This window comes from Mobula hypostoma, chromosome 28 (genome assembly GCF_963921235.1).
Source record: "Mobula hypostoma chromosome 28, sMobHyp1.1, whole genome shotgun sequence".
NCBI classification, from domain to species: Eukaryota; Metazoa; Chordata; class Chondrichthyes; order Myliobatiformes; family Myliobatidae; genus Mobula; species Mobula hypostoma.
Window position 1 is genome coordinate 33,882,130 of NC_086124.1, and position 12,045 is coordinate 33,894,174.

A 12,045-nucleotide genomic window follows, 5' to 3' on the forward strand; every position below is an offset into this window, starting at 1 on the left:
GTCCGGGATATTTCTGTTCATGTTCAAGATATCCTGAAGTGGGAGAGTGAGGAGCCAGAGGTCCTGGTACATATAGGTACCAATGAGATAGGTAGGAAAAGAGGAGAGGTCCTGAAAGGAGAATATAGGGAGTTAGGAAGGGAGTTGAGAAAAAGGACTGCAAAGGTAGTAATCTCAGGATTACTGCCTGTGCCACGCGACAGTGAGAGTAGGAATGCGATGAGGTGGAGGATAAATGCGTGGCTGAGGATTTGGAGCAGGAGGCAGGGATTCAAGTTTTTGGATCATTGGGACCTCTTTTGGCGCAGGCGTGACCTGTACAAAAAGGACGGGTTACACTTGAATCCTAGGGGGACCAATATCCTGGCAGGGAGATTAGCGAGGGCTACTGAGGTAACTTTAAACTAGAATGGTTGGGGGGTGGGAATCAAATTAAAGAGGCTAGGCGAGAGGAGGTTAGTTCACAACAGGGGGATGGGAACCAGTGCAGACAGACAGAGGGGTGTAAAGTGAGGGTAGAAGCAAAAAGTAGTAAGGAGAAAAGTAAAAGTGGCAGGCCGACAAATCCAGGGCAAGCATCAAAAAGGGCCACTTTTCAACATAATTGTATAAGGGCTAAGAGAGTTGTAAAAGAGCACCTGAAGGCTTTGTGTGTCAATGCAAGGAGCATTCGTAACAAGGTGGATGAATTGAAAGTGCAGATTGTTATTAATGATTATGATATAGTTGGGATCACAGAGACATGGCTCCAGGGTGACCAGGGATGGGAGCTCAACATTCAGGGATATTTAATATTCAGGAGGGATAGACATGAAAGAAAAGGAGGTGGGGTGGCGTTGCTGGTTAAAGATGAGATTAACGCAATAGAAAGGAAGGACATAAGCCGGGAAGATGTGGAATCGATATGGGTAGAGCTGCATAACACTAAGGGGCAGAAAACGCTGGTGGGAGTTGTGTACAGGCCACCTAACAGTAGTAGTGAGGTCGGAGATGGTATTAAACAGGAAATTAGAAATGTGTGCAATAAAGGAACAGCAGTTATAATGGGTGACTTCAATCTACATGTAGATTGGGTGAACCAAATTGGTAAAGGTGCTGAGGAAGAGGATTTCTTGGAATGTATGCGGGATGGTTTTTTGAACCAACATGTCGAGGAACCAACGAGAGAGCAGGCTATTCTAGACTGGGTTTTGAGCAATGAGGAAGGGTTAATTAGCAATCTTGTCGTGAGAGGCCCCTTGGGTAAGAGTGACCATAATATGGTGGAATTCTTCATTAAGATGGAGAGTGACATAGTTAATTCAGAAACAAAGGTTCTGAACTTAAAGAGGGGTAACTTTGAAGGTATGAGACGTGAATTAGCTAAGATAGATTGGCAAATGACACTTAAAGGATTGACGGTGGATATGCAATGGCAAGCATTTAAGGATTGCATGGATGAACTACAACAATTGTTCATCCCAGTTTGGCAAAAGAATAAATCAAGGAAGGTAGTGCACCCGTGGCTGACAAGAGAAATTAGGGATAGTATCAATTCCAAAGAAGAAGCATACAAATTAGCCAGAAAAAGTGGCTCACCTGAGGACTGGGAGAAATTCAGAGTTCAGCAGAGGAGGACAAAGGGCTTAATTAGGAAGGGGAAAAAAGATTATGAGAGAAAACGGGCAGGGAACATAAAAACTGACTGTAAAAGCTTTTATAGATATGTAAAAAGGAAAAGACTGGTAAAGACAAACGTAGGTCCCCTACAGACAGAAACAGGTGAATTGATTATGGGGAGCAAGGACATGGCAGACCAATTGAATAATTACTTTGGTTCTGTCTTCACTAAGGAAGACATAAATAATCTTCCAGAAATAGTAGGGGACAGAGGGTCCAGTGAGATGGAGGAACTGAGCGAAATACATGTTAGTAGGGAAGTGGTGTTAGGTAAATTGAAGGGATTAAAGGCAGATAAATCCCCAGGGCCAGATGGTCTGCATCCCAGAGTGCTTAAGGAAGTAGCCCAAGAAATAGTGGATGCATTAGTGATAATTTTTCAAAACTCGTTAGATTCTGGACTAGTTCCTGAGGATTGGAGGGTGGCTAATGTAACCCCACTTTTTAAAAAAGGAGGGAGAGAGAAACCGGGGAATTATAGACCGGTTAGCCTAACGTTGGTGGCAGGGAAACTGCTGGAGTCAGTTATCAAAGATGTGATAACAGCACATTTGGAAAGCAGTGAAATCATCGGACAAAGTCAGCATGGATTTGTGAAAGGAAAATCATGTCTGACGAATCTCATAGAATTTTTTGAGGATGTAACTAGTAGAGTGGATAGGGGAGAACCAGTGGATGTGGTATATTTGGATTTTCAAAAGGCTTTTGACAAGGTCCCACACAGGAGATTAGTGTGCAAACTTAAAGCACACGGTATTGGGGGTAAGGTATTGGTGTGGGTGGAGAATTGGTTAGCAGACAGGAAGCAAAGAGTGGGAATAAACGGGACCTTTTCAAAATGGCAGGCAGTGACTAGTGGGGTACCGCAAGGCGCAGTGCTGGGACCCCAGTTGTTTACAATATATATTAATGACTTGGATGAGGGAATTAAATGCAGCATCTCCAAGTTTGCGGATGACACGAAGCTGGGTGGCAGTGTTAGCTGTGAGGAGGATGCTAAGAGGATGCAGGGTGACTTGGATAGGTTGGGTGAGTGGGCAAATTCATGGCAGATGCAATTTAATGTGGATAAATGTGAAGTTATCCACTTTGGTGGCAAAAATAGGAAAACAGATTATTATCTGAATGGTGGCCGATTAGGAAAAGGGGAGGTGCAACGAGACCTGGGTGTCATTATACACCAGTCATTGAAAGTGGGCATGCAGGTACAGCAGGCGGTGAAAAAGGCGAATGGTATGCGGGCATTTATAGCGAGAGGATTCGAGTACAGGAGCAGGGAGGTACTACTGCAGTTGTACAAGGCCTTGGTGAGACCACACCTGGAGTATTGTGTGCAGTTTTGGTCCCCTAATCTGAGGAAAGACATCCTTGCCATAGAGGGAGTACAAAGAAGGTTCACCAGATTGATTCCTGGGATGGCAGGACTTTCATATGAAGAAAGACTGGATGAACTGGGCTTGTACTCGTTGGAATTTAGAAGATTGAGGGGGGATCTGATTGAAACGTATAAAATCCTAAAGGGATTGGACAGGCTCGATGCAGGAAGATTGTTCCCGATGTTGGGGAAGTCCAGAACGAGGGGTCACAGTTTGAGGATAAAGGGGAAGCCTTTTAGGACCGAGATTAGGAAAAACTTCTTCCACACAGAGAGTGGTGAATCTGTGGAATTCTCTGCCACAGGAAACAGTTGAGGTCAGTTCATTGGCTATATTTAAGAGGGAGTTAGATATGGCCCTTGTGGCTACGGGGATCAGGGGGTATGGAGGGAAGGCTGGTGCAGGGTTCTGAGTTGGATGATCAGCCATGATCATAATAAATGGCGGTGCAGGCTCGAAGGGCCGAATGGCCTACTCCTGCACCTATTTTCTATGTTTCTGTGAATACCTTGACTTTTTCTAATAGAAAATCATATAGACACAATTCACAATTCTTTCTTCTAAAGACAAAAATCATATATTTGGACTTAGAAGCAGAAATCCTGAAACCCCGTTTATTAGCCCAGTTTTCAACTGATCGTAAAGCCTTTTGTACCTGCCTTAATATATACTTGATGTTTCTTCCTCTTTTCCAGATTGCACCATTGCCTGCAAACAACGATTTGCCCAATCCTGTCCCTACCTGATCAAAGATATCGTTTATCGTGACATTATAAAGAACTGGACTAAAGACGCTTTCGTAAATTATTTTTAATGAGTTTCATCATCAAACAAACATTTCCGTAAGATGTATTTCAGATAACTGTGCACATGTATCATATTTGTCACAAATCCCCACATAATATTTATCTGAGGTATACACTTATAGAAAGGAGGGGAAAGAAAGAACAATCGAAAGAAAACTATGTACAGAGTACCTATTTTAACTGACTGGGAGCTTGTTCCGGCTATTCTTACTTGAATTGTCCTTTCCTTAAGAAAATCTTTGATCCAATTAAGCATTCTATCTCTAATTCCCGCATCACAGAGCTGAATTAATAAACCACCCTTCCAAGTGAGTCATATCAATATCTAGAAATATACTTACCATTACTTCTCTATTTTGAAACACTTCTTTAATATCATGATCTAAAAGGGCAACAGATTCTATTGTTGATCTTCCAGTTCTAAAACCATTTTGATAGGCAGCAAAATGTCCCTTATTTTCTAACAAAAATAAACAAGTCTGTTGGTGACCTTTCATTCCACAGTTTTACAAAGCACTGACGTTGGAGCTGCAGGCCGATACGAACCAGGACTAGACGCGTCTTTACCTGGCTTTAGAACTGGAACTAGCACCGCATGCTTCATGGTAATGTTCCTTCTTTCCACACTGAATTACACAAAGCTAGCATTTCTATTAATACAGAGGCATCTCAATGCTTAAGCGATTCACAACACAGTCCATCCCTACCAGGATTAGCGTCTGAACCTGGCTGGACAGCTTCCTGCAATTCCCGAAGGGAGAAAAACAAATTTATTATCATCCGAACTCCAGTCCAACTTCCAATTTAATTTCCAGCAGCCCGGTCACTGATTGGCTACAACCCTGAACCCCCGAACATCTTGATTGGCGTCGATCTCTGGACGCTGATTGCCTGTGCATCAGCTCCCCGTTCTAATTGGATGTTTCTTACGCGTACTTCAGGAGCTCTTGCTGTGATTGGATGCGTGTGTGTGTGTGTCCGCACTGGCGCCCCTTTCGAGTTACGATTGGCCGGTGAGAAGATGTGACGGAAGCCGTGGAGCCATAACCTGGAAGTCGTATTTTGGCGCGCAGAACGGAGCCTGGTTTTACTCCGGATCGCGGGTTACCATGCAACGGAGTATCGCGTAAGGAGGGGGACAGGGGCAGAGACAGATCCCCGAGGGCGGACGTATTCCCCTTTTTTGGGGGGGTATTCCCCTCCTCCTCGCCCTTCCCCTCCTCTTCACCTCCCCTCCCCTCCCCCTCCTCTTCCCCTCCCTCCCCCTCCCTCTTCCCCTCCCTCTTCCCCTCCCCTCCCCCTCCCCTTCCCCTCCCCTCCCCCTCCCCTCCCCCTCCTCTTCCCCTCCCCTCCTCTTCCCCTCCCCTCCTCTTCCCCTCCCCTCCCCCTCCTCTTCCCCTCCCCTCCTCTTCCCCTCCCCTCCTCTTCCCCTCCCCTCCTCTTCCCCTCCCCTCCTCTTCCCCTCCCCCTCCTCTTCCCCTCCCCTCTCCCCCCTCCTCTTCCCCTCCCCTCTCCCCCCCTCCTCTTCCCCTCCCCTCTCCCCCCCTCCTCTTCACCTCCCCTCTCCCTCCCTCCTCTTCACCTCCCCTCCCCTCCCCCTCCTCTTCACCTCCCCTCCTCTCCCCCTCCCCCTCCCCCTCCTCTCCCCCTCCCCCTCCTCTCCCCTCCCTCTTCCCCTCCCCTCCCCTCTCCTCCTCTTCCCCTCCCCTCCCCCCTCTTCCCTCTCCTCTCCCCTCCCCCTCCTCTTCTCTTTCCTTCCCCTCCCCTCCTCTTCCCCCCTTCCCTTTGATGTTGGGGGGTTATTCCCCATCCTGTTCCTGTTCCCCGGGATAAGTGGGGGGTATTTCTCATCCTGTTTTCCGGGGTAGGGGTATATTCCGGTTCCTGAGTGTGGGGTGTATTCCTGGTCCTGGGTTACTCATTCCCGTACAATGCATTATGGTATGAGCACGAGGACAGGGTCAGATCCCTGGAGGTGGAGGTCATTCCTGATTCTGTTGCTATTTCCAGGGGTGTTGGTGTATTCCCATTCCTGTGGGTGGTGGGATATATTTCCGTTCCCAGAGTGGTTGGGTTTATTCCTGTTCCTGGGAGTGGGGGGCGGGGGTTATATATTCCTGTTCATAGGGGTGGTGGGATATATTCCTGTTGTCAGGGATGGTGGGGGATCTATTCCCATTTCCAGGGGTGGGTGTAGTGGGATCTATTTCCATTCCTGGGAGTTTGGGGGAGGGGAATATACTCTTGTTTCCAGAGGGGGTGGATATATTCCTGTTTTAGGGGGATATATTTCCATTCCCAGGGTGGTTGGTTATATTTCTGTTCCCAGGGTGGGGGGATATATTTCTGTTGGTGGGGGGGGGTGTATATGCCCATCCCTGGGGATGGTGGAGAGATGTATTTTCATTCCTGGGAGGGGGGGTGTACTTCCATCCCCAGGGGTGGTGGGGGTATAATACTGTTCAGAGACATGCTGGACCTGTGTGTTCAGTAACTGCCACTCATTCTGCCCCCATACAGATCGTTCTTTCAGCCCCGGAGGGGAGAGGGGCAGATCAACAGATGTCAGGAAGATCCCGCAGAAGGGCGGTGAGTCTTGCCCTTCCGGTCTATTCCCCGACTTCCCCACCTCCTCTCTGCCAGCTGAAAATCCCCTTTCCCCCCATTGTAGAGTTCCCTCCCCCTCCTGCCCCTTCTGTCTCCCTGTACTGCATCCCCTAACCGACCCCTTACCTCCCTGAAATCTCCCCTTCTCTATCCTGCTCCCTCCAGCCCACCACCTCCACTGACTGTGTCCTTGCTCCCTGTCCGCAGACGTCCCGCGTCCCCACTGAAGCCTGGGACCCTCCCGACCGAGAGGGAGGGGTCCGTGTCTCCGGTGAAGCCCCGTGGCCGCAGGGCTGGCAGGGTTCTGGAGAGCGAGGATGAGGAGGCTGCAATGAGTGGGAGCGATGAGGAGGAAGTGCCAGAACCAGCTGACGTCCCCTCGGATGAAAGGAAGACCTTGGCACCAGAGGCAGGAGAGGTGATCTTGACTCGTCCCTGTCCGGACCCTGGACCCTCCCATCCTGCCCCACTCGGCAGTGAGACTAGGCTCTGTTATCTGTGATGTAAATGTCACGGATAAAAATGTAGACGGTGGGGGGGGGGATGTTAGCAAGTTCACAGGCAATGCGGAGTTTCGTGATGTGGACGGTGTAAAACATTGCCAAATGATACAGCGGGATGGCGATTAGACCATAAGACAAAGGAGCAGGTCGGCCATTCGGCCCATCGAGTCTGCTCTGCCATTTTATCATGAGCTGATCCATTCTCCCATTTAGTCCCAGTCCCCCGCCTTCTCACCATAACCTTTGATGCCCTGGCTACTCAGATCTCAATCTCTGCCTTAAATACACCCAATGACTTGGCCTCCACTGCCGCCCATGGCAACAAATTCCACAGATTCACCACCCTCTGACTAAAAAATGTCTTCGCATCTCTGTTCTGAATGGGCGCCCTTCAATCCTTAAATCATGCCCTCTCGTACTAGACTCCCCCATCATGGGAAACAACTTTGCCACATCCACTCTGTCCATGCCTTTCAACATTCGAAATGTTTCTATGAGGTCTCCCTCATTCTTCTAAACTCCAAGGAATACAGTCCAAGAGCGGACAAACGTTCCTCATATGTTAACCCTCTCATTCCCGGAATCATTCTAGTGAATCCTCTCTGTACCCTTTCCAACGCCAGCACATCCTTTCTTAAATAAGGAGCCCAAAACTGCCCACAGTACTCCAAGTGAGGTCTCACCAGCACCTTATAGAGCCTCAACATCACATCCCTGTTCCTATACTCTTCCTTTAGAAATGAAAGCCAACATTGCATTCGCCTTCTTCACTACTGACTCAACCTGGAGGTTAACCTTAAGGGTATCCTGTACGAGGACTCCCAAGTTCCGTTGCATCTCAGAACTTTGAATTCTTTCCCCATTTAAATAATAGTTTGCCCGTTTATTTCTTCTGCCAAAGTGCATAACCATACACTTTCCAACATTGTATTTCATTTGCCACTTCTTTGCGCATCCTTACAATTTATCCAAGTCTCTTTGCAGACTCTCTGTTTCCTCAGCACTACCGGCCCCTCCACTTCCCTTTGTATCATCAGCAAACTTAGCCACAAAGCCGTCTATTCCATAATCCAAATCGTTGACGTACAACGTAAAAAGAAGTGGCCCCAACATGGACCCCTGTGGAACACCACTGGTAACCGGCAGCCAACCAGAATAGGATCCCTTTATTCCCACTCTCTGTTTCCTGCCAATCAGCCAACGCCCTATCCACGTATGTAACTCCACGGGCTCTTATCTTGTTAAGTAGCCTCATGTGTGGCACCTTGTCAAAGACCTGAAAATCCAAATATACAACATCCACTGCATCTCCCTTGTCTAGCCTACTTGTAATTTCCTCAAAAAATTGTAATAGGTTTGTCAGGCAGGGTTTTCCTTTAAGGAATCCATGCTGAGTTCTACCTATCTTGTCATATGTCTCCAGGTACTCCGTAACCTCATCCTTGACAATCGACTCCAACAACTTCCCAACCACCGATGTCAAGCTAACAGGTCTATAATTTCCATTTTGCTTCCTTGTCCCCTTCTTATATAGCGGAGTGAAATTTGCAATCTTCCAGTCCTCCGGAACCATGCCAGAATCTATTGACTTTTGAAAGATCATCGCTAATGCCTCTGCAATCTCCACGGCTACTTCTTTCAGAACATGAGGGTGCATTCCATCTGGTCCGGGAGATTTATCTACCTTTAGACTATTCAGCTTCCTGAGTACTTTCTGTGTTGTAATTGTGACTGCGCACACTTCTCTTCCCTTGCCACCCTTGAATGTCCGGTATACTGCTGATGTCTTCCTCAGTGAAGACTGATGCAAAATACTCGTTCAGTTCCTCTCCATCTCCTTATCTTCCATTACAATTTCTCCATCATTTTCTATCGGTCCTATATCTACTCTCACCTGTCTTTTGCTCTTTATATATTTGAAAAAGCTTTTAGTTTCCTCTTTGATATTATTTGCTAGCTTCCTTTCATAGTTCATCTTTTCCCTCTTAATGACCTTCTTAGTTTCCTTTTGTAAGCTTTTAAAAACTTCCCAATCCTCTGTCTTCCCACTAATTTTTGCTTCCTTGTATGCCCTCTCTTTTGCTTTAAGTTTGGCTTTGACTTGTCAACCAGGGTTGCATCCTTTTTCCCTTCGAAAATTTCTTTTTTGGAATATATCTGTCTTGCACCTTCCTCACTTCTCGCATAAACTCCAGCCACTGCTGCTCTGCCGTCTTTCCGGCCAGTGTCCCTTTCCAGTCAACTTTGGCCAGTTCCTCTCTCATGCCACTGTAATTTCCTTTACTCCACTGAAATACCGACACATCAGATTTCGGCTTCTCTTTCTCAAATTTCACAGTGAACTCAATCATGTTATGATCACTGCCTCCTAAAGGTGCCTTCACCTCAATCTCTCTAATCACCTCTGGTTCATTACACAATACCCAATCCAGTACAGCCGATCCCCTAGTGGGCTCAACAACAAGCTGTTCTAAAAAGCCATCTCGCAGACATTCTACAAATTCTTTCTCTTGAGATCCAGTGCCAACCTGATTTTCCAAATCCACTCACATGTTAGAATCTCCCACAATTATCATAACACTGCCCTTCTGACAAGCCTTTTCTATTTCCTGTTGTAATTTGTAGTCCACATCCCTGCAGCTGTTTGGAGGCCTATAAATAACTGACATCAGGGTCCTTTTACCCCTGCTATTCCTTAGCTCAACCCATAAAGATTCTTCACCTTCCGATCCTATGCCACCTCTTTCTAATGATTTAATATCATTTCTTACCAATAAAGCCACGCCTCCCCCTCTGCCTACCTTCCTATCCTTCCGATACACTGTGTATCCTTGGACGTTCAGTAGACAATAGGTGCAGGAGTAGGCCATTCAGCCCTTCGAGCCAGCACCGCCATTCACTGTGATCGTGGCTGATCATCCACAATCAGTACCCTTTTCCTGCCTTCTCCCCATATCCCGGAGTTCAGCTCCCAGAGTCATGCATCCTTTAGCCACGTCTCAGTGATGGCCACAATATCATACCTACCAATCTGTAGCTGTAGGACAAGATCATCCACCTTATTCCTTATGCTGCGTGCATTTAAGTATAACACCTTAAGACCAGTATTTGGTACTTTTTGCTTTGATTGCACTGCAACTCATCCCAATGGCTGCAAATTTGCCCCATCACCTGCCTGTCCTTCCTGACATCTTTACTGCTCACTATCTTAGATTTATTTCTGTTTTCCCCTTCCTCTGTTCTATCATTCCGGTTGCCATCCCCCTGCCAAATTAGTTTAAACCCTCCCTAACAGCTCTATTAAACCTTCCCGCCAGGATATTGGTCCCCTTCGGGTTCAGGTGCAACCCGTCCATTTTGAACAGGTCATACTTCCCCCAGAAAAGATCCCAATTATCCAAGAATCTGAAGCCCTGCCCGCCGCACCAGTCTCTCTGCCACGCATTCATCTGCCTGATCCTACTATTCTTGCCCTCGCAAGCACGTGGCACAGGTAGCAATCCCGAGATTACTACCCTGGAGGTCCTGCTTCTCAGCTTCCTTCCTAACTCCCGGAAATCTCTCTTCAGGACCTCTTCCCTTTTCCTATCTATATCATTGGTACCAACATGTACCAAGACAACTGGCTGCTCGCCCTCTCCCTGCTGAATATTCTGGACCCGATCTGACACATCCCGTACCCTGGCACCTGGGAAGCAACACACCATGCGGGTATCTCTATCAGGCTCACAGAATCTCCTGTCTGGTCCCCTGACTATGGAATCCCCTATGACTACCACATTCCTCTTCTCCCTCCTTCCCTCCTGCACAACAGTGCCAGAGACCCGGTCACCGTGGGCGTCCCCTGTCAGGTCATCCCCCTCAACAGCATCCAGAACAAGGTACTTGTTGCTGAGGGGGACAGCCACAGGGGTGCTCTCCACTATCCGGGCATTTCCCTTCCCTCTCCTGACAGTCATCCAGTTTTCTGACCCCTGTAGCCTAGGGATGACTACCTCCCTGTAGCTCCTGTCTATCACCTCTTCACTTTCCCTGATGAGCAGTAGGTCATCAAGCTGCAGCTCCAGATCCCTAACACGGTCTCTGAGGAGCTGCATCTTAGTGCACTTGACGCAGATGCCGATTAGTTACAGATCTCTGTGAAGAAATGGCTGTTGGAGTTTAACCCGGGCAAGCGTGAGATGTTGGACTTTGGCACGTCAGCTGTAAGGGGGACAGGACGTAGTAAATGGCAGGGCCCTTATCAGTGTCGATCGCAAGGGTATTCTGGGGTCCAAGTACACAGCTCCTGCAGAAAGGGAGAACATCGCAGACGATTGTCTACTCTGAGTCAGTGTGGGTGGAAGTCAGAAACAGGAAGTGAGCAATCACTGTATTGGGAGTGTTCTACAGACCCCAACCCCAAGAGCAACAGAGACACTGTCGAGCAGGTCGGGAGCCCGATCTTGGATGTGCTAAAATAACTGTGTTGTGGTCATGGGTGACTTCGACTTCCCTGATATTGATTGGCACCTCTTTAGTGGAAAAGGTTGGGATGGGCTGGTATTTAAGTGATTCCTGACTCGATACGTAGACAGTCCAATATACTGGATCTGGTGGAGGGCAGTGATCAAGGTCTCGGTGGTTCAGCATTTCTGAGACAGTGATCACAACTCCCTGACCTTTACCACACCTTTGCAGAGGGATAGGGGCAGACGGTACGGGGAGGTATTTAATTGCTGGAGGGAGAACTATGATGCTTTTCGGCAGGAACTAGGTAGCGTAAATTGGGAAAAGATGTACTGTGGGAAATGACAATGGAAATGTGGAGATTGTTTCAAGAGCACTTGTATGGAGTTCTGGTTAGGTTTGCCAATTGAAGCAGGGAAGGGATGAGAGGGTGAGGGAATCATTGACAAGAGATGTGGAACATTTAGACAAGAGGAAGAAGGAAGGATCAGATATAGCAGGGGTTTCCAGCTTTCCTTATGCCATGGAACCGTAGCATTTACCGAGGGGTCTCTGGACCCCAGGTTGGGAACCATTGCCTAGAGAGTTACAAGGTAGCCAGGAAGAGACTGAGCAATCGGCTTAGGAGAGCTAAAAGAGGCCATG

At 47.7% G+C, this 12,045-nt stretch overlaps 1 protein-coding gene across 1 annotated transcript in view; it reads left to right on the forward strand.

The window, feature by feature from the left end:
* The first annotated feature begins 4,815 nt into the window (after positions 1-4,815).
* The window catches only part of lig1 (ligase I, DNA, ATP-dependent), a 32,009-nt gene continuing 24,779 nt past the window's right edge, over positions 4,816-12,045 (forward strand). Inside the window, exons 1-3 of the mRNA XM_063034860.1 lie at positions 4,816-4,967; positions 6,362-6,430; positions 6,656-6,866. Of these exons, the coding sequence (XP_062890930.1) occupies positions 4,951-4,967; positions 6,362-6,430; positions 6,656-6,866 (297 nt within the window). The 5' untranslated portion in view covers positions 4,816-4,950. The remainder of the gene's footprint in view (positions 4,968-6,361; positions 6,431-6,655; positions 6,867-12,045) is intronic.